General features: G+C 44.1%; 1 protein-coding gene across 1 annotated transcript in view; it reads left to right on the forward strand.

The window, feature by feature from the left end:
• ulk2 (unc-51 like autophagy activating kinase 2) overlaps positions 1–22,174 on the forward strand; it is a 37,808-nt gene that overhangs the window by 9,882 nt on the left and 5,752 nt on the right. Inside the window, exons 4-20 of the mRNA XM_079246334.1 lie at positions 4,033–4,065; positions 6,268–6,304; positions 8,241–8,414; positions 9,528–9,601; positions 9,685–9,786; positions 9,862–9,920; positions 11,416–11,498; positions 11,596–11,646; positions 11,735–11,823; positions 12,582–12,750; positions 15,506–15,563; positions 17,699–17,848; positions 20,094–20,239; positions 20,315–20,395; positions 20,801–21,072; positions 21,140–21,318; positions 21,495–21,604. Of these exons, the coding sequence (XP_079102460.1) occupies positions 4,033–4,065; positions 6,268–6,304; positions 8,241–8,414; positions 9,528–9,601; positions 9,685–9,786; positions 9,862–9,920; positions 11,416–11,498; positions 11,596–11,646; positions 11,735–11,823; positions 12,582–12,750; positions 15,506–15,563; positions 17,699–17,848; positions 20,094–20,239; positions 20,315–20,395; positions 20,801–21,072; positions 21,140–21,318; positions 21,495–21,604 (1,867 nt within the window). The remainder of the gene's footprint in view (positions 1–4,032; positions 4,066–6,267; positions 6,305–8,240; positions 8,415–9,527; positions 9,602–9,684; positions 9,787–9,861; positions 9,921–11,415; positions 11,499–11,595; positions 11,647–11,734; positions 11,824–12,581; positions 12,751–15,505; positions 15,564–17,698; positions 17,849–20,093; positions 20,240–20,314; positions 20,396–20,800; positions 21,073–21,139; positions 21,319–21,494; positions 21,605–22,174) is intronic.

Raw genomic sequence — 22,174 nt, forward strand, 5'->3', positions numbered from 1 at the left:
GGTAAGTCAGCCAAGTTTATAACCACTATAATATCATTGTTATCACACCTAGATGTTCTTGAATTCAGTGTGTTCCTGTGAGAACCCTCTAGCACCATTCATTCATTCATAATCCTAACTGTTTAGTCCGATTAAGGGTTGCAAGGAAGGAGAAGCCTATCCCAACAGCCTTTTGGGCGAAAAGTGGGGTACACCCTGGACAGCTCGCCAGTCCAACGCAGAGCCACACAGAGACACTTACTCCTATTAGCAATTTAGAGTAACCAATCAACCTAACATGCATGTCTTTGGATGGTGGGAGGAAGCCAGAGTACTCAGAGAGAACCCTACACATAGAAAGGCCACTGTCCAAACCTCGCCCCAGCCGAGGATGGAACCAGCAGCTTTCTTGCTGGGAGGCCATAATGCTAACCAATATGCCACTGTGCAGCCCCCTCTTGCACCCGTTAGCATTAATCAGCTGACTGCTGGTTTTTATGGGCTTGTTTTCATTGTTAAAGTGAAAATCAGCTCCTGAGATGCAAACTTTTGCTGACTGATTCTTTTCACACGACTCCTTTCTATACCAGCTTCATACAGACTACACACCATTGTGTTGGTCTTAACTCTGAATAAACAGAGCAGAAACCCTTAGACCCCTTTGTATGCGTTAACGTCCACAATGGATCCTTTTATTCAACCTACATCCAAACTAACTAATTTACTTGCAAATAGTTGGAGAATGATAATTCTCATTGTGAATTGAGGGAAAATGTAGATTGCTGTAGTTTTTATACCATTTTAAAGGTCCGTATTCCCAGTTTTAAAGGTTTAAATAGTGCTTTTATCTGGTGCATTTAATAACAGTCTTAAAGTAGAGAATTGGGCAGCTCATCCTGGTTCCTCTTCACAGCCGTGTTAACACTGAAAAAGATGCCGAAGTGGGAAGTAGATGGGTCTAATTATACGGTGTCCTGTGTCAAGGCTCTGGTTTGAACCCACAGTTGATGCCCAACATAGATCCAGTATATGTGATTCATAAAGACTAACCATTATCCAAAAACACAATTCACTTCTTTAAAATGTTGTACAAATGATCCTTAAATGAACGAGTCTTCTGACAAACTGCCTGTACTGACATTAAACAGCTGTTTTATTCAGAATACCGTAAACAGAAGTCATGTTTGCATTTTCTGAACCCTTTAAACAATATAAAAAAATACAAACAAAAACACAGTTGTTAGCAGTTTACTAGGCCGTTAGATAGCATTACGTAACTTTCTGACCTTAAAACTCTGCTATTGGTGGCACAGTGACGTTTATTTTATGGTTTCTGGAGCCGTTGTCAGATAACATGTTTTTGCTTTATTCACCGCATTGCTTGCTAGCAAGCAGATATAAACACACCAGACATTTTGAACTTGAACTGTGGCTATTTCAGCAAAGAAATGTAAGAAAACATTATTGGAGAAAGAAAGGGGGAAAAAAAAAAAAAAAAAGGAGTAAGGAATAAGACAATAGATAAGACTGATTTTTACTGGATGGCGAGATGTGAGAGAAGAGACAGGATAAGAATTGTGCTGGATTAGCTGCCAATGGGGAGTATTTCACCCAGATAATCTGCTTTTGTTCCATTAAGTCTTCAAAGTGAATGTCATTATTGAGGGTGTTTTTCAGACGTTTTGATACAGAAACATATGGTGAAAGTATAATGGAAACTTGTTTTTCGCATTTACTTACTTTTTTTTCGGACATGACGTAGGGGTCATGTGACCAGTTTATATCCAGTAAGGATAGCGCAGTGTGGAACAAACAACAGCAAATTTCAGAGCAAAATTCTTCTCACAAGAATAACAAGATTTTACGAGACTAAACGCTGTTCAATGGAAATGGAAATCGCAATTATTGTTTGTCAAAACTTACAAATATCGCTTTTATTTTGTGACAAAATGTAATTGAAACGCAGCTAAGATGGACAGAGCTTCACCAGTCTGAGACAAACTGGATCTAAACATTCAGAAAAATGTTCCTCCAACTTAGAAGCGCCACAATCTACAGTGTAGAACATCATCAGTCCAGAGCGGACCCTCTGGTGGGCGGGTTTGGACACCATGTGTATGATCTGATCAAAACATTCAGCTTACACGTGTGAGAAGTCTGTTGGAGGCTTGTTTTTGTTTTGTTTCTCAGAAAGGCGTGCAGTCTATAAGGAAGCAAACGTTACGACTTGATTGACGAGCGGGGGGCTGAAAAGAACAGGATAAACATTCAGCCAGGGTTCGTAGAGCTCAGCTGGCTTTTCCTAGAAAACGTGCATCTGTCTGCATTCCTTCATGGAGTTTTGCTTTCCAGACATTAAACTGGGTGTTGAGGGGAGAACTGAGCCACCCTCCCATCATGTGCTTCATGCCTGACTTGTTGGATCACCACATGCTTGCATAAAGACACTCACATGATCTGCAGGAAGCGACTCCTTACAGGCTTTAGTCATGTTTCTCATGAAATGAGTTGCATGCATGTGCACTTTTTTCCTTTTATGTGAACTGTCTTATAGCTGTTATCCTTGAGTCAGCCATGCTAGCTGTGACCCTGACCTTTCTTCTTCTGACACAGTCGCCGTTGTGTCCTGCCGTTGCTGAGAATACTCCGGATTATGCTTGCGTGACACAGATGCATTGACTCTGTAAACTAATCTGCTCCCTTCCCAGTACACTGGCGTGTGCATACCAGTGCATGCACCCATCATCTCCACTCGGCAGTTCAGCCGTTTCCCATCCCCCCACATTGTTACATAACCCTTCACTCCTGTAGTCGGAGTGACGCAATAACGGAGCAGCCAACCAGAAGTCCTGACAGTCCACTCTGTTTTCATGTTTTTCTATTTTTTTTGTCTTCGGTTTGAAGATCCCAGCACAACCACACGCTTCCACCCCTTTCGTTCAGCCCTCAGATTGCAGATCTTGTGAAACCTCTAACCGTTACATGGCACGTTGTGATGAAACAGGAGCTATTTATATCTCGGTTGTTTTGGAATATTTGTGCTGGAGAGGATTGTTTTTGGATCCCTGCCCTCCAAAGGCAGCGAGCCACTGATGTCCACAGATCACAAGATGTAAAACTGCAGCCAGAAAAGCAACGTCCAGGCAGCTGTCTCTTTCCTAACTTCCCTTTCAACACTTGCAAAACAAAAGCTGCCCTGTGCACGTCAGTCACCACCTGCCTCTTAAAATTTATGAATCTCCTCGGCAACGACGCCTGGAAGTGACAAACGCTGAATTAAATGGAAAGCCTTTCTGAGAAGTAACTTCACTCCTGTTATTTGCTGACCTCTGTTGTCTCTGACGTTAGTTTGCAGACGTTCGAGCTCGTGGTTTTGTGAGTGTGATGGTCGGCCATCGCTCTGACGCTTTAGTTCACCCTTGTTTGCCAAGATTTGTGGCGATTGCCCTCCCATTCCCCCCCTTCATCTCCAGATTGTGAAGCAGAATAAACATTATTATGCAACTTCCCCCCCAAATAGTCCCCCTGAGCACACTAACATAGACTTAGAACAGTTAGAAGTGGTTTAATGGTTTCAACATGAATATGTGGAAATTAGGGCCTTAGCCCTTAAACCTTCACTTAGATCTTCATCACCTCCAAAAGCCATCACTTAAATCATCACCAGTGTCTCAGGAACGGTAGTTTGTAACTCTGTGGTGTTAAAGGGTCAGATATCCATCACAATGAAGTAATCCACACAAGTTGTCCAGCATTTCTAGGAGGCTGACAATCCAGACACAACATGTAGTGTTTATTCAGAGACTCTAGATGGTAAATCCACAATGATCCATAACACAGGCAGAGCAGAAATGACTGAGTTAGAAGGATTAATATATCCTTATTCCACCAAGAAAACCTGCTTTAAGGCAAGAATTTGATTTAATCTGGAAATTAACTCAAGTCATATGTGTAAAATCAAAAGTTAAAAACAGAAGTGTGTTGTGTTGTTGAACTGATTGCTGCTTCTGAAATAATGACTTCCTGACTAATTCTCTGTCTCCTCTCTTGCAGGAAACTCCCAACTCTGTTTTTCTGGTCATGGAAGTAAGTATAGAAACACGTGTCTGGATCTTTAATGTTTCATCACTACCTTCTATCTACTAAAACATTTGTTTTCTTCTACTTCTGAACTGCTTGAAATCCTGAGCTGTTATAAACTGTGATGTAAAGATGTGGACTTGATTGACTCAAGCCATTTCCACTCGTAAAATCTGAGGATTTTTCAGTGAAAATTCGATCCGAACGTTTCCTCCGCAGCTCTCTCAACAGATGTTACACATTGGATATTTTTTCTCTGGAGATGAACTAGATGAAGAGCATGTATTGCAGTGTGAAAGTCACTGTTTTCTCTTAGTTAGAGTTAACGACTGGCATGGGAATTTAAGAGCTAGCAATTAGCATGTGAATTAAAGAGTTAGCAACTAGCATGTGAATTTAAGAATCAACAACTAGCATGTTAATTTAGGAGTTAGCAATTAGCATGTGAATTTGATGTCAACGACTAGCACGTGAATTTAAAAGTTAGCAATTAGCATGTGAATTTAAGAATCATCAACAAGCATGTTATTTTTAAGAGTTAGCAATTAGCATTTGAATTTAAGAATCAACAACTAGCATGTTAATTTAAGAATCAACGACTGGCACGTGATTTTCAGAGTTGGCAACTAGCACGTGAATTTAAGAGTTAGCAATTAGCATGTGAATTTAAGAATCAGCAACTAGCATGTGAATTAAAGAGTTAGCAATTAGCACGTGAATTTAAGAATCAACAACTAGCATGTTAATTTAAGAGTTAGCAATTAGCATGTGAATTTGATGTCAATGACTAGCACGTGAATTTAAAAGTTAGCAATTAGCATGTGAATTTAAGAATCATCAATAAGCATGTTATTTTTAAGAGTTAGCAATTAGCATTTGAATTTAAGAGTTAACAACTAGCATGTGAATTTAAGAGTTAGCAATTAGCATGTGAATTTAAGAATTAGCAATTATGTGAATTAAAGAGTTAGCAATTAGCATGTGAATTTAAGAGTTAACGACTAGCATGTGAATTTAAGAGTTAACAACTAGCATGTGAATTTAAGAGTTGGCAACTAGCACGTGAATTTAAGAGTTGGCAACTAGCACGTGAATTTAAGAGTGATCAATTAGCATGTGTATTTAAGAGTTAATGACTAGCATGTGAATTTGAGACTTAACGACTAGCATGTAGATTTAAGAGTTAACGACTAGCATGTAGATTTAAGATTTAGCAACTAGCATGTGAATTTAAGAGTTAACGACTAGCATGTGAATTTAAGAGTTAGCAACTAGCATGTAGATTTAAAAGTTAACGACTAGCATGTGATTTTAAGAGTTAACGACTAGCATGTAGATTTAAGAGTTAACGACTAGCATGTAGATTTAAGACTTAGCAACTAGCATGTGAATGTAAGAGTTAACGACTAGCATGTGAATTTAAGAGTTAGCAACTAGCATGTAGATTTAAAAGTTAACGACTAGCATGTGATTTTAAGAGTTAACGACTAGCATGTAGATTTAAGAGTTAACGACTAGCATGTAGATTTAAGACTTAGCAACTAGCATGTGAATTTAAGAGTTAACGACTAGCATGTGAATTTAAGAGTTAACGACTAACATGTAGATTTAAGAGTTAACGACTAGCATGTAGATTTAAGAGTCAACGACTAGCATGTAGATTTAAGAGGTAACGACTAACATGTAGATTTAAGACTTAGCAACTAGCATGTAAATTTAAGAGTTAACGACTAGCATGTGAATTTAAGAGTTAGCAACTAGCATATGAAAGTGTGTCAGCTGCTACGAAGATGAAGGAAAAACAAACTAAATTAGAATATCTCAGGAACATGTTGGATGTGCGATCAGCCTCACACGGAGATGCTTTCACAGTTGTTTTCCTAGCCGCATCACAGCCATCTGCATCATAATGAAATTATGGTGCATCCAAATCGTCCTACTGCTACCACACAACATCCTGGATGTTCTGAGTGTCTCACAGTGTGTTCATCATCATCATCATCTTCATCCTGAACATGAAGCGTCTTTGTGTTTCTTTCCTTCTTGCTGTGTTTTTGGGAACTTGGTGCTCTGCAGCTGATAAGACGGCAGCTGATTAACTGATGAATCAGCTGCTATCAGGAACACACATGAACCGCACACACCAACATGTCCTTCTGTTTGTTATTGTTGGACATTAATACAAACCGTTTCTCTCTCCACCTGCAGTACTGCAACGGAGGTGATCTGGCCGATTATTTGCAAGGTAAGCTCTGCACTAATCTGCCACACACATAAACACACAGATTATTGTTCATCATAACAGAGTTATTAAAGCGATCATGTGACCGCAGTGACAGTAATTACCTCTGTGTCATGGCTGTTTAAAGCGCATGTTTGTTTGGTACAAAGAGTTTCTTCTCTGCTTCGTCACTCTGTTATTATCATAGTTGATGAAGAAGTCATCCTCTCTGCTTGCAGAGGCCGAGTCACATAAAATGGCTCATAAGGATGTTTAAATGATGTTTATGAAATGATTATACTGACAAAACCAAAGAGCTGGAGCCCCTTTCTTGTATTACAATCCAGATTCAGCTGCTAGCTGAGCGTTACTGCAGGCGTAAAATCATCCTCATGTTAAAAAAAAAAAAAACAAAGAGGAAAAGAAAATAACCCCAAAAAATTCTGGAAAGAATAAAATGCAGTAAAAAATTAAATAACTAATTAATAAAATATATAAAGTAGATAAAGAATCTGTCACATCATGTTAGCAGCTTTGGTTTAAATTAGCAGAAAATTGAGTTTTTAACCGATTTAGGACCAGTTTTACAATCAATATAAACATGAGATCAATACATTTAAAACCTGGATATTTTTGATTTTTTAATGTTAAGCACTTCGAAATGCTTTTGTGTGAAAAGTGCTATACAAATAAAGTTTGATTTGATTTGAATAACAGACTGAAATCAGATAAACTAAATAGGAAAATAATAATAGTTAAATAAAACAATCAATAAACATTCATATGTGTAACAATAGATAATTAATGAATAATAAAAAAATAAAGATAAATAATAGTATATAAAATAAATCATGTATAAAATGTTGCAACAGCTTGTAAATATTTTTAATATCAATAGTTTTCTTTAGCGGTCACAGGTTTGAGCCTATTTGACCTTCAAATATCACATTAATAATAAAAAGAATTTATTAACCTGTTGGACTCACAAATTCACAGAAATCATAATATCAAAAAATCCAGCGAGTATAATCGGCTTTTATTTTATTATATTTTTAATTGTGGTTTTTTTAAAAAAAAAAAATTTATTTTTTATTTATTTAATCATAATTAAAAAAATAATACATTTATTTTTCTGTTTTAATTATTAGAAATGAGTGAGTGCATCTGTAATGGTCTGTTCGGGGTGAAGCTGACCTCGGCCTCCAGGTCACCCAGTTGTTTTTGTGAGAAGCCAGTGATTGGTCACTTTGTCTCAGTGTTTACTCGCTGTCTAAACGTCCCTCAGACTGAGCTGGAAACTCTGGATCAGAGTTGGATGTGAACATTATAGTCCAGTTTGAATCCTCCACCCAGCCCAGCCCTGACTGGGATGAAACCAGTTCACTGGCCACTTGCCAGTCCGTCTTTTCGATAATCACCTTTCATGAAAACAGACATTCTGTTGTCGGAGCTGCGTCCTTATCTCTGTACTGTTGCATGATGTACTGGTGACACACATCTCCAGTTTGCAGTCAGACGAAGCCATGGGATGGAGTGGGAAGGGGGGTGTCTGTACTGGATCATGGTGTACACATCACAGCAGGGTTTCTTATATAAGAGGTTCTCTCTGGTAAATGATTGCAGGACTTGCACAAGTCTTCTGGTCCACTGGTCCACTGTGGAAGGCCGGCCCCTCCCAGAGTAATCCTGATCGGATTAGACTTGTTTCACTGGGACCTTCATTACCTCAGTTTACATTCTTTATCCCAGGATTATCACTGTGACATGCTAACTGTTAGCTCAAATCAGCTCGGCCTAATAAGAACCTTCTGGGTTTTCAGTTCCTGTTCATGCCTCATCAACGACCTGAATGAAACCATCATCTCATCAATAAATGATCAGATTTCCTTAAACGGGCTGTCTTTAAACAGTGACGTCTATTCCTGAGTAACTAGCATCCTCTGTCTTCTGTTTTGGTTAGCTAAGGGGACATTAAGAGAGGACACGCTGAGGGTTTTCCTCCAGCAGATCGCTGCTGCCATGCGCATCCTTAACAGCAAAGGAATCATCCACCGCGACCTCAAGCCGCAAAACATCCTGCTGTCGTATGCGGGCCGCAAGAAGTCCAACGTCAGCGGCATCCGCATCAAGATAGGTAAGAGAAGAACGCGGTTTCCTATCGATAACAAGCTTTATGTGATAATCTCTCAGCGGATGGAAGAGGGAAGGCTAACAACAAACCCATGATAGTAGAACTTCTCATTTTCGTTAGTTAGGTCATACCTTTAAGCTCAGAGACCAAACTAATGCCACTTGTGGAATAAACATAGACTGTATATAAAGAGATGGGCGGAGCCTCCGTGACGTCACCCATAGTTTTCTGAAGAGCTGAATTGAAGCTCGGTGGGCGGTTCCTACCATCGCCATCTTGGCAGGGGCATGCACGTCGTCTCGCCCGGAAAATACAAATATGGGCAGAGAGGTGGAGCTGAGAGGGGGGCTGTGAGCGTCATGGTGGATGATTGACATCAAGAAAACTCCGTGCTGCCTGTAGCTAAGCGCTAACCAAGCTAACCCGGAGGTGACAGGAGCTAACCAGCTAACGGAGGTAAGCGGTATAAAGCTAAGTCACGTTGTTAACCGGCTAAAAACCGCGGTTGTTCTACGTTCTTCTGACTTGAAGCGGGAGATCGGGTACCTGTCAATCAAAAGGACACGCCCCTAAATATGCCGAACTTTGAGATTAAATTACTTTTAAACGGGCGAGTTAGAAAAAAGTTCACTCCCCCGATAGTTGTCATGAAGGTAAACCTGACCTATTAAACCTAAAATGGATTTTTGTACCAGGCTGTAAACATGTTTATTTCTGCCGTAAACATGTTTATTCCTGCCGTAAACATGTTTATTCCTGCTGTAAACATGTTTATTTCTGCTGTGAAGTTGGTCTTTTTAACATGGGAGTCTATGGGGATTTGCTCTGTTTCGCAGCCCCTAGTGGATGAAGGGGGAACTGCAGTTTTACACATCTGCATAGGCTACACTTTTAACCGCCGGAGGCTCCGTCCATCTTTCATATCCAGTCTATGGGAATAAAAGAGCAGAAGCAGGAAAACATGATCGAATGTTTTGGCCTTGAAGAAAACCAGATATGTTTCCAGCGAGTTATTTTCATGCTATAATTTGGGATTTGCTACATTTCTGGGAGTGTTTTATCCGTGTTGTTGCCAGTGTGTTTTCCAGACATTCTTCTCATTCTTCTGTCCTACAGCTGACTTTGGCTTTGCGCGATACCTGCAGAGCAACATGATGGCCGCCACGCTGTGTGGGTCCCCCATGTACATGGTCAGTGTGCTGCTTATAAGTTTAGTAATGATGGCCGTAGTGAGGAAAGGATTCACTCAGTCATTCCCCCGCTTCCCTTACAGGCCCCAGAGGTCATCATGTCGCAGAACTATGACGCCAAGGCCGACCTGTGGAGCATCGGAACCGTCATCTATCAGTGTCTGGTTGGAAAGCCGCCATTCCAGGTAAAAACTGGCCTCAACAAACTGGTTGCCATCATGTCTGTTTAACTACGTTTAACCTCATTTTGCCATTTTCAGGCCAACAGCCCACAAGATTTGAGGATGTTTTACGAGAAGAACAAGAATCTGCAGCCCATGTGAGTCAGCTGGGGGGGGCTTCATCAACGCCTAAACGTATTAAAAAGAGTTCAACTCCTCTGATAGTGATGATGGTAAATAAAAGAATTCTCCGCTTCAGCTGTAGTTCGGCGGCTGCAGCAGGAAGATGAATCCCGCTGCTTTCATGGTTTTGTTTTACTGGCTTCTGATCATCAGAATAATCACATTGTCGATACCTAAACACACACTCCCACCCAAATATTATAAGAATTATTAAAAATATGTCTATACTTGCTTACACACCTTCATCCATACAAGAATACAAGCAAGACGTTATAGATGATAAGAGAAGAGTGTTCATCGTCATCGTTGTCTTTTCTTCTGTACTGGTGCAGATAACAAGCTCCAGTTCCCGTCTAATTCCACATCTCATTCCAGGTGTTTATGTTGTTTATAACACAAAAGAAAAACGTGTAAGTTACAGATTTTAATGCCAGACTACAAGACGTCTCCCTAGGCCTGTCGCATTAAGCAATAAATCGATTAATCGCACGATAAGAAAAAATGTGCGCAATGAATGTACTGCAATTTTCAGCTGTGAAAAAAGACTAACGACCAGGCTAGCTCCGACTTCCCGACAGTCCACGATCACTGAGGTGTTTAAGCGGCAGATTAAATACAAACAGGATGATGCAACATGGTGTAGACTCAGACAGCGTGGTTGGTAAAGTGATGCTGTCATTTAATGTTATTAAAAAGGCGACATTTTGAAAAATCCAGTATGAATCACCTGGATGAATAAACATGTTACAAACAGCATTTCCACAACTTTACAATGACATGAAAAATGACATTTTACCATTCCACCTCTGGTCCAGTCCAAACATGTCCCCTTATATGAGCTTTACCATAGACTATGTAACTGTGTTACGTGGTGTTTAGAGACCAGATGTTCCAGATAAACACGTTCCCAAAGCCCCGGGAGAAATCCTGATCTGTTTCAGCAGACTGGGGACTGGATGAGTCTAGTCTGCACATCATGCTAAATGTTCTTTAGAAATTAAAGTATGTAGATATTTGAATTGGTGTACTTGCATTGTTATGGCATTATTTTTATTTTAGTTGAAAATGGTCTCAAAATTACAACAATAATCGCTTAGCACAATATTATCGTCTATCGCAATAATTTCTGAGACGATTAATTGCATGGCAAAATTAGTTACCGTGATGGGCCTATGTCTCCCTCATCTGAGGTTGTGTCTGTAGGCTTAAAGTCATTACTTTAAACTCACCTTCAGCAGAAATCAGCTGGTAATAAACACGTTTTATTCTCCGTGGAGACGGGACCAGTAAGCTCTCGGAGCTCCTTCCAGAACGCCGACTCTGAACATGTTGAGTGTGTTAATGTTAAACAGGAGTAAAATCAGTCCAGAGTGACCAGTTTTACTGCCTGTTTGCATCACTTCTTACAGTGTTCAGCAGGTTTTCACAGGACCACGTGATTTTCTGTTAAAGCTGTTTTCCTCCTCGCAGAATCCCGAGGGAGACGTCCCCGCCGCTCAGCGACCTGCTGCTCGGCTTGCTGCAGAGGAACCAGAAGGATAGGATGGACTTTGGTGAGTGTTTTTAAAGCAAACGCTGTCAGAGATCAGCTCTGGGTTCTGAGTTAATGTGTAAAACAAAGACAAACCCCCTGTCGTCCTCCATCTGCAGATGCATTTTTCAGCCATCCTTTCCTGGAGGCGACGACCACCATTAAAAAATGTAAGAAGCACAAACGTTTCTGTAACTTTTCATCTTTCTCATCATCCGAGCTGAAACCCTGACTGGTGGTCACTTTTCCCTTCTTCAGCGTGTCCAGTGCCGGTGCCCAGTGCCTCCGGCGCCGTGACGGACAGCTCCTGTGGCAGCTCGCCATGCATCCGCTACAGCTCCCCCCCTGTGAGTTTGATGTGACTGGATCCGTCCTCATTTAGGAGGGATTACACCTACACTGCAAAGCAGCTAATAAGATATTAACCATGCCTCCGAGTGTTGTGCTTTCCTGAACACCGAGAGGGAGAAAAAGAAAAGCAGAAATTTCAGTAAATTTCTCTGTTTACCGTTAGCATAGGTTAGCCTACTCTGGCCTAGCGTAGGTTAGTCTGGCCTAGCCTAGCCTAGCCTACCATAGGTTAGCCTAGCCTGGCCTAGCGTAGGTTAGCCGAGCCTGGCCTAGCATATGTTAGCCTAGCCTGGCCTACCATAGGTTAGCCTAGCCTGGCCTAGCGTAGGTTAGTTTGGCCTAGCCTAGCATATCTTATCCTAGCCTAGCCTACCATAGGTTAGCCTAGCCTGGCCCAGCATAGGTTAGCCTAGCCTGGCCTAGAGTAAGTTAGCCTGGCCTAGGGTAAGTTAGCCTAGCCTGGCCTAGCGTAAGTTAGCCTAGCCTGGCCTAGCGTAAATTAGCCTAGCCTGGCCTAGCGTCGCTTAGCCTAGCCTGGCCTAGCGTAGGTTAGCCTAGCCTGGCATAGCATAGCTTAGCCTAGCCTGGCCCAGCGTAGGTTAGCCTAGCCTAGCATAGGTTAGCCTAGCCTGGCCCAGTGTAGGTTAGTGTATCCTGGCCTAGCATAGGTTAGCCCACGCACGTTAGCCCACACTCCCTGCTTGTTCAGACACGTAAACACTCCTCTTCTCCGTTTGTCTTCCTGCGTGAACAGTCTCTTCCTGACATGCAGACTCTGGCCGAGGATGGCCTGTCATCACCTCCGCTCGGACCTCCCAACTTCCTGCAGCTGTCCAAAGAGTCTGCAGGAAGCACCAGTAGTAAGAACTCCTCCTGCGACACCGACGATTTCGTCCTGGTGCCTCACATCTCCACTGACAGCTGTGAGTATCGCAGTGCGCACAAACCTTCCCTTAGTTCCTCCAAATTCACTCTATATGGCGCATGTTTCATCAGAAGAGGCGGTAAAAGCCTGGCGCCATCACCAGGATGCCCTCCTGGTTTTTATCCCCACATTAAAGCTGATACATCTTCCTACGAGTCTTCTGAGATGTTGTGCTTAAATAAACCAAGTTTTATAGGATCAAAATGTGCTCTGCCTGGAAAACGATCTGAACACTGGATTAATCCAGATTCACATCTCTTTTTTCATTCTGTTGAAAGTTGAAATGTTGGAGTCGAGTTTTTCTTTACAGACAAGGATTAAAATGGTCCATTTATCACTTCACAGTTTACAAAACCAAACAGAAAAAGCTCAACTTTCATCATGTTTTCTTTAGATGAGATGTTCTTTAGATCAGGATGTGAATGGGATTTTAAATAAAATCTGTAAAAACTGTAAAAAACACAAATAGGTGTCACTTTAGAGTTTAGTGGATATAAATCCTGCTGAAAACAGCTTCAGATCACAGGTCACTTCACCAAAATGAAGCTAATTTACATATATTTCTAGAAAAACGACCACAGATTTAATCCAGATTTGAGGTTTTATTCTTACGTGTTCATTTCAAAGGTTTTTGCCGATTTTAGATTTCTCTATTTCTCAGTCCCAGGCAACCAGAAAAACTGATGTTTTCTCCATGTTTTCAGAACAAAATGTTCTATAAATCAAACTTTAAATGAGATATTACATAAATCTTGTGTCAAAACCTTTAAAAACACAGAGAGAACAGGACTGAGGAGTTTGGTTTGGTGAACGGTTGCTGAAGTGGAGTTTCCCCTCCCAGAATAAACTCTCTATGAGAAACAGGCCCACATTGACAGAAATATGCTTATTCGTAAATATTTCTCCAGGAAGAAATCCAAACGCTCAAGTCGAGTCAAAATCTGTGTTTATCACTTCACAACGTAGAAAGCTGGTCTACAACCAGAGAAACCATCGTTTTGAGATGAGATGGAAACCAGGAGGTGGATGACATATTACACCGTCTGTAAAAACACAAAAAGAAGCTGCTGGAGGGTGATTTTACACACAGTGTCTAAAACATCCTCTAAAGTTTTAGGTTGTAAAACTCAACAAACACGACCTGCAGTTTGGATGAGATGACGTCGCTCAGGAGAGCGATGCTGTGCATCACAGGGACAACCATAGACTGTATGTAAAAAGATGGGTGGAGCCTCCGTGACGTCATCCCAACCTCCGGCGGTAAAAAGTGAAGCCTGTGTGGAGGTGCATAAAACTGCAGTTCCCCCTTCATCCACTAGGGGCTGCAAAACAGAGCAAATCCCCATAGACTCCCATGTTAAAAAGACCAACTTCACAGCAGAAATAAACATGTTTACAGCAGGAATAAACATATTTACAGCAGGAATAAACATGTTTACAGCAGGAATAAACATGTTTACAGCAGAAATAAACATGTTTACAGCCTGGTTCAAAAATCCATTTTAGGTTTAATAGGTCAGGTTTACCTTCATGACAACAGTGGGGGAAGTGAATTTTTTTCTAACTCGCCCGTTTGAAAGTAATTTAATCTCGAAGTTCGGCATATTTAGGGGCGTGTCCTTTTGATTGACAGGTTCCCGATCTCCGGATTCAAGTCAGAAGAACGTAGAACAACCGCGGTTTTTAGCCGGTTAACAACGTGACTTAGCTTTAGCCCGCTTACCTCCGTTAGCTGGTTAGCTCCTGTTATCTCCGGGTTAGCTCGGTTAGCTCTTAGCTACAGAAAGCTTGGATGTCAATCATCCGCCATGATGCTCACGGCGCCCCGCCTCTTTGCCCATATTTGTATTTTCCGGGCGAGACGATGCTCCTGCCAAGATGATGCTTCAAATCACTGAGCTTCAATTCAGCTCTTCAGAAACCTACAGGTGACATCATGGAGGCTCCGCCCATCTTTTATATTCAGTCTATGCGTCACCCGTAGGCTCAATAGGACACGCCCCTAAATATACCGAATTTTGAGATTAAATTACTTTTAAACGGGCGAGTTAGGAAAAATATTCACTCCCCCCACAGTTATGAAGGTAATTCTGACCTATTAAACCTAAAATTGATTTTTGAACCAGGCTGTAAACATGTTTATTTCTGCTGTAAACATGTTTATTTCTGCTGTAAACATGTTTATTCCTGCTGTAAACATGTTTATTTCGGCTGTAAACATGTTTATTTCTGCTCTAAACATGTTTATTTCTGCTGTAAACATATTTATTCCTGCTGTGAAGTTGGTCTTTTTAACATTGGGGTCTATGGGGATTTGCTCTGTTTTGCAGCCCCTAGTGGATGAAGGGGGAACTGCAGTTTTATGCACTTCAGCATATTCTTCACTTTTAACCGCCAGAGGCTCCGTCCATCTTTCATATACTTGCTATGGTTGCAGCTGTCGACTGCACTGTGGTGCTGGGCTACGTCCAAACCAGCAAAGATCAGAAAATAAACACTTAAAAGTGAAATTTTCTTTCCTTCCGTTTGGAGGAGGAAAAAAAACTGAGTCCACAGGCAGTAAATCTGCCAGCTGCCGTCGGCTGTAACTCCACGGTCACACACACTCGCCCCACTCGGCTGGTAAAACCAGCTCTGCTCAAACACACTCCTCCTCGCCGCTCTTCCACCTGCCAATCCCTGAACAATGAACAGTGAACCTCGCTGGAGACGGTTCATAACAACTCGAATCACTTTGCTCTCTTTGTTGGCAGATGACCAGCCGGTGGCAGCAGGTCGCCGCCCGTCCAACGAGTTCCTGACGTGTGGAGGGTAAGCGCGACTTCTTTCCTCCAGTAGAAACCTGCTGCAGTTCATCCTGAAGATGGTTCTCCTGTAATCTCACATCATTAGTCACCTTTAACAGCTGATCGGCAAGCTCAGATGTCCAGACGATGCATGTTTCACATCTAAAGCTTTGCTTCTAAAACATCCAAAAACTACTTTGGAGCAAGTCTTTTAGCTAACGTTCCTGTGGAAAAGTGCAGCTTGTTGGTCTATGGAGACCCGTCACATGTTCCCCAGTCTGAGACGAACTGGTTTTAAAAGTTGTGACACGATGTCAGAACAATGTTCCCCAGACTCTGAGGATTCTGCTACAGTGTAGAGAATGAGGAGGAATCTCTGTATGCTGGGGACGAGGCTGGTAAAGCTCAGCACCGCTGCCTCATCAGCCAGTTTGAGGTTTCATCTGGCTTTCAGCCTGAAGGTCGCGTTGATGTAAGATCCATTCTGTGTGTGTCAGTGACACCTTTGTTTCTTTGTGTGGCTATTTCCGTCTCCCAGACCGCCAGGAAAAGATCCTCCGCTCTGGATTGGGTCAGATATCACATATGTGCTGTTTTGTCATGCTGCCCACATCCAGATGCGATGATGAGAGTCACGGCAAGGTGGTGATGCTAAAAACGGCATCTGCACCGCAGAGTGGTGTGTGGATAAGAATAGCCTTGATCGCTCACCAGACGCTGGCCTGGATCAGCAAACAGCAGCTGATTCTCTGCATCCGCTGTGTGATGATGGTGGTTGACACGGGGAGCTTGAAGTTTTTATCCTGGCTGTTTTTGTGCTTCGTGATGCCAGACAGGGTTTTCCACGTCCTCCCACCTTCCTGTTGCCACGCCATCACTTCCAACATAGCGACATATTTATCCAGTCTTCACAGCAGCAACTCTTTTATTTCTAAGAGAAAAGGGCTAGCAACAAACTTAGCTACTTTTCTTAGTTTCTATAGTTCATTTCTTCAGGGTGAGGAGTTATTATTACCCTGCAAATGCTATGAGCAGGTCTGCTCACACACACTGGATTTAATGTGTGTTCAGCGCTGTGTAACGTTTTCTACAGCAGGCTGAATCAGCGTAGCCGAGACCGACTTGAGCTCAGTTTTTAGCTGCTCTCCCCACCTTTGTTTACTCCCTACTTCCCTCCAGGAACACCTCTCTGCTTACATAACCGAGTTAATCATTGCTTGTTGATTTACAGGAGCTGCTTGTTGCAGGTTGAGAGCTGTTTGACCTTCTCAGACACATTTATTTTCTAGCTTTATGTTCTTTGTGCAGCTTGTTCTACATTGATTGAGGGGAGGGAGTGTAGGCTCGGAGAGGGATTATCATGTAAAGAGGACCAGAGACAAAGCCAGTCAATTGGTGGGATGAGTTTGAGGCTGTGATAGTTAGTCAGACCCCGTCTCTGTTTAAACCAGGTTGGCAGAAAGCCTTGTAGTCATGTAGAGAAAAAGGAACTGTTTAGATTTACACCTTTACACATCTCTCTCCATTATGAGCTGGATCAGTAAAAGCTTTGAGCAGGGGAACGAAGCTTCGCCAGCCGTGTCCTGATGGCTGGTAAACATGTGAAGAAAGACGGTATGAGTTCACGTTTCTGTCCCAGAGCTGCAGACATCTGCGGTTCTTTGTCTGGACTAGTTTTTCAGTCACATGTCCTCCTCTTCCTCCCTTTCCAACTGCTCCAACCTGGCAAACCCCTCCCCCTCCTCCTCCTACTGTGTTTTTGTTTCTATATGTTGCTCGACGCCTCTGGGACGGCCGCCGTCATGGCTTCGAACATTTTGTCTCTTTGGGAAAAGCAGAACAATGTAAATGAGTTGTGTCTCTCTGCACTTCCCCTCCTGTGTCCGATGAACACAGGGGCCCTCTCCAACACGTGCTGGTGGCGGCCCCTCCCCCTGGCCCGGCCCCCAGCAGGACCAGCTGGAAGCTGATTGGTCGAGCCTCAGTGTTTACATGCAGGCCCAGTCCCCTTTTTCACCCAGCCTCTCGTTTATTCAACCAGACCAGCTTAAGTTGGAGAACCTGCCTCCTCTCAGCGTAAACAAAGAGCACGAGGCGGTGGAAGCAGCAGCCTGAAGCAGAGTGGCTAACTGGACTCCTCTCCCTCTTCTGCTCCTCCAGGCAGCCTCAGCCCACACAGGGACAGACTCTGATGGTGTCCCCGAGGGCCGAGACCACCCCCATCCCTGTTCCCACCCAGGTCCGCAACTACCAGCGCATTAAGCAGAACCTCTCCAGCAGCCCGACCACCACGCTCTACAGCTCCCCCAGGTAACGGGCTAACTTTGGCTAGCGGCTGTTAGCATGTAGCAACCGGTCAGTCATGCCTAACTTCAGCTGATGAAATCCGGCTGATCTGACGTCAGCCATAAGGTTTCTCTGACGTCACGTCAGCCGTACGGTTTCTCTGACATTAACGTTACATCAGCCGTAAGGTTTCTCTGACGTTACGTCAGCCGTAAGGTTTCTCTGACGTTACGTCAGCCGTACGGTTTCTCTGACATTAACGTTACGTCAGCCGTAAGGTTTCTCTGACGTTACGTCAGCCGTAAGGTTTCTCTGACGTTACGTCAGCCGTACGGTTTCTCTGACATTAACGTTACGTCAGCCGTAAGGTTTCTCTGACGTTACGTCAGCCGTACGGTTTCTCTGACATTAACGTTACGTCAGCCGTGAGGTTTCTCTGACGTTACGTCATCCGTGAGGTTTCTCTGACGTTACGTCAGCCGTAAGGTTTCTCTGACGTTACGTCAGCCGTACGGTTTCTCTGACATTAACGTTACGTCAGCCGTAAGGTTTCTCTGACATTAACGTTACGTCAGCCGTGAGGTTTCTCTGACGTTACGTCAGCCGTGAAGTTTCTCTGACGTTACGTCATCCGTGAGGTTTCTCTGACGTTACGTCAGCCGTGAGGTTTCTCTGACGTTACGTCAGCCGTGAGGTTTCTCTGACGTTACGTCAGCCGTGAGGTTTCTCTGACGTTACGTCAGCCGTGAGGTTTCTCTGACGTTACGTCATCCGTGAGGTTTCTCTGACGTTACGTCAGCCGTAAGGTTTCTCTGACGTTACGTCAGCCGTACGGTTTCTCTGACATTAACGTTACGTCAGCCGTAAGGTTTCTCTGACATTAACGTTACGTCAGCCGTGAGGTTTCTCTGACGTTACGTCAGCCGTGAAGTTTCTCTGACGTTACGTCATCCGTGAGGTTTCTCTGACGTTACGTCAGCCGTGAGGTTTCTCTGACGTTACGTCAGCCGTGAGGTTTCTCTGACGTTACGTCAGCCGTGAGGTTTCTCTGACGTTACGTCATCCGTGAGGTTTCTCTGACGTTACGTCAGCCGTGAAGTTTCTCTGACGTTACGTCATCCGTGAGGTTTCTCTGACGTTACGTCATCTGTGAGGTTTCTCTGACATTACGTCAGCCGTGAGGTTTCTCTGACGTTACGTCAGCCGTGAAGTTTCTCTGACGTTACGTCATCCGTGAGGTTTCTCTGACGTTACGTCATCCGTGAGGTTTCTCTGACGTTACGTCATCCGTGAGGTTTCTCTGACGTTACGTCATCCGTGAAGTTTCTCTGACGTTACGTCATCCGTGAGGTTTCTCTGACGTTACGTCATCCGTGAGGTTTCTCTGACGTTACGTCATCCGTGAGGTTTCTCTGACGTTACGTCATCCGTGAGGTTTCTCTGACGTTACGTCAGCCGTGAGGTTTCTCTGACATTAACGTTATGTCAGCCGTAAGGTTTCTCTGACGTTACGTCAGCAAGTCTGCTAAACTCTTTCAGGGTGCTTTGGTTACAAAACCCTCCAGTTCAGGATTAACTGTGGATTTCTGTGACTGTGCTGTGGTCTAAAGCACCAGATTTCCAGCTGCTGAGAGAAGTTTCGATGAAAGTTTCGTTAATTATTACCTCATAATGACTTATTGTGCGAGGAAGACGTATCAGACATGTTGCTGAATCCAGTCGTAGAAAACCCATACTTGCTGTTTATCAGGTGGAAGTCTGAAGACCTGATCAATTTAAAAATGATGTATGGAGTTCAAATGATCAATTACCAAACAGAATCCATGAGTTGCTCTTATTTAGAGTAAATTAAACTCATTAAACTTCTCTGTTTGTCTAGAAATGGCGTCATCTGCAGCATCGGTGGAGACATGACACATGAGCATTTAAACAAATCATAGACACAGTTATAAGATATGAATGAAGGAGATTTACAGAAAGCAGGACATGTTGTGTGTGTGGGAATATTTATCATTGTGTGTGTTATGTCTGGTGATGAAATGGCAACGCTTGTCATGAGATGGGGGGTGGTATCCTCTGTCACTGGAAGGTTGGACTGGTATGACCTGAAGGTTTCAGGAGACGCCTCTGCTATGTGTTTTTATTAAAACTCATCCTCTGTGTTGTTTGTTGTCCTGTGTTTATTTAACTAAAGTTCCTTTCACCTACTTCCTGTCCAACCATTCATCCTCTGACACGTCCTTTCCTGCACGTCCTGCATCCTGTGCAGGTCTGGAACAGTAAGGCGTTCCAACACCAGCCCCATGGGGTTTCCCAAGGTGTGCTCGGGGTCTCCCAGCTCCGCCGACGCCCCTCAGACGGTGAGCCGGCGCCTCTCCACAGGCAGCTCTCGGCCCTACTCGCCCTCGCCTCTCGGTAAGGATGCGTCCTGACGTGTTGTGGTGTTCCTGCAGCGGTGGTGGAAGGTAACCGAGGTGGTTGTGTTTGCAGTGGGCACCATCCCCGAGCAGCTGGGTCACTGCTGCTGCCACGTGCAGAACCAGGAGTGTCGCAGCCGGAGCTCGTCAGGAGGTCAGTTCAGGTTCAGCTGCTCTTTAACGTGTTTCAGCCGCGGCGTCTGGAGCTGCTGCAGCAGTTCTCCGTCATGTAGCTGCTAAAGCCGCCAGAACTGGCTGGAATTCCATGTTTTCCAGGCTTCGGAGTTGTCCTGCTGGCCTAAGTCCTGAAACAGGGAAGCTTGTTTAGTCCTGAGTCTCAGCCAGACCAGCTGGTTCCAGTTCCTTTCAAGGCTCCAGGATTATTTTTCTGCTAGAAACGGCATGAAAACCCGAATGAAGCAGCATCTTTGCATCTTTTGCTGCTCTGCTGCGGTGTGAAGGACAGAGCCGAGCTGGGACAGGAATCATTCCCAGTCAGGTTCTGTGCATTCGGAGGAAGATATTCTGTTGTTCTAACCCGTTCCCTCCCCTCCTCCAGGCTCTCCCGTCCCGTCCTCCCAGCTCCTGGGGGCTCGCCTGCAGAGCGCTCCCACCCTGACCGAGTTCTACCAGACGAAGCAGAAGCTCCACAAGCAGCTGTCAGACCCCGTCCAGCCTTCCTCCTCTTCTTCCTCCTGCAGCCACTCCCCTCAGCTCGGCCGTCCCGCCAATCTGGGCTCCTCCCCCACCAAGCTGCTGGGCTCCTCCCCCCGCACCTCTGACTGGCTGCAGAAGTCCCCGCTGCCCACCATCATCGGTTCCCCCACCAAGGTGGGAGCAGTTTGCAGAAAGTCGACGCTCCGTCGGCTCGTCTAAATGTTTGTTTGTTTCATTCCAGCCGATTTCGGCGCCATTCAAGATCCCTAAAACCCAGGCTTCCTGTAACCTCATGGCTCTGGCCGACAGTCCCCTTCCCAGCAAGATGCTGGCGGATACCCGCGAGATCTGCAGCCACCACAGCAGCCCGTACCTCGCTGGGCGGGCCGCGGCCCCCGAAGGCAGCAGGACCTTTGGCAGGTGGGCCTCAGGACTCTGTTTGTCCACCAGGCGTCTCTTTACCTGTCCTCTCCTCTCAGCCGGCGCCGAACTGACCTCTGAAAGCGCTTTAAAGCAGAATGTCGTCATGCCAACGGAGGATGACAGCCAGCTTTGTTGTTTGAACGCCGCTGACGTTATCGTGGGCTTCCCCGCAGGTCCGTCAGCACAGGTCGTCTGTCTGAACAACCAATCAGGATCACTCTGGGCGGGCAGGCCTACCAGGGCAGCACGGACAGCCTGAACACAGAGCGACCCATGGACACAGGTACACATTAACCTGCCAGTTTTCACGCACAGCAAAGATCTGATCAGCTTGTAGGAATTACCAGCCGTTTTTTTCCTTCTTTCTCTTTCTATCTCTCTCTTTTTCTCTCTCTCTCTCTCTACGAGGGGATTTCTTTCTCTTTCTCTTTGTCTTTCTGTTGCTCCTATGCTCTCCGCTCTGGTCCAGCAGCAGAAACTCCAAAATTTACACAAAATAAATAAAGATATAAAATAAAAATCCAGAAAATCAAGGGGCTCATCACACCAGTAATGCTCGCCTTGGTAAAGTAAATGTGCTCAGCAGAACATCCAGACCATCATCCTGCTGCTTAAATGCTGGACAAGACATAAAAAAAGGAATTACCAGGCTGCGATGTTCCGCTAAAGGCTGACATCAGACGATGCGTTTCGGTTTATCCGCTGTTCTCCTGCATCCCGTGTGTCTGGTGTGTTAGAGTTGTTGCATCTGTGCGTGTGCAAAGCCACGTGAGCAGAGCGAAGAAGAAAAACAAAAAAGGACATGACATGTCGTCGAGTCAGACCGTGGTTCATAAAGTTTTGGAAAAAGCAG

This window comes from Telmatherina bonti (assembly GCF_933228915.1).
Source record: "Telmatherina bonti genome assembly, chromosome: 9".
NCBI classification, from domain to species: Eukaryota; Metazoa; Chordata; class Actinopteri; order Atheriniformes; family Telmatherinidae; genus Telmatherina; species Telmatherina bonti.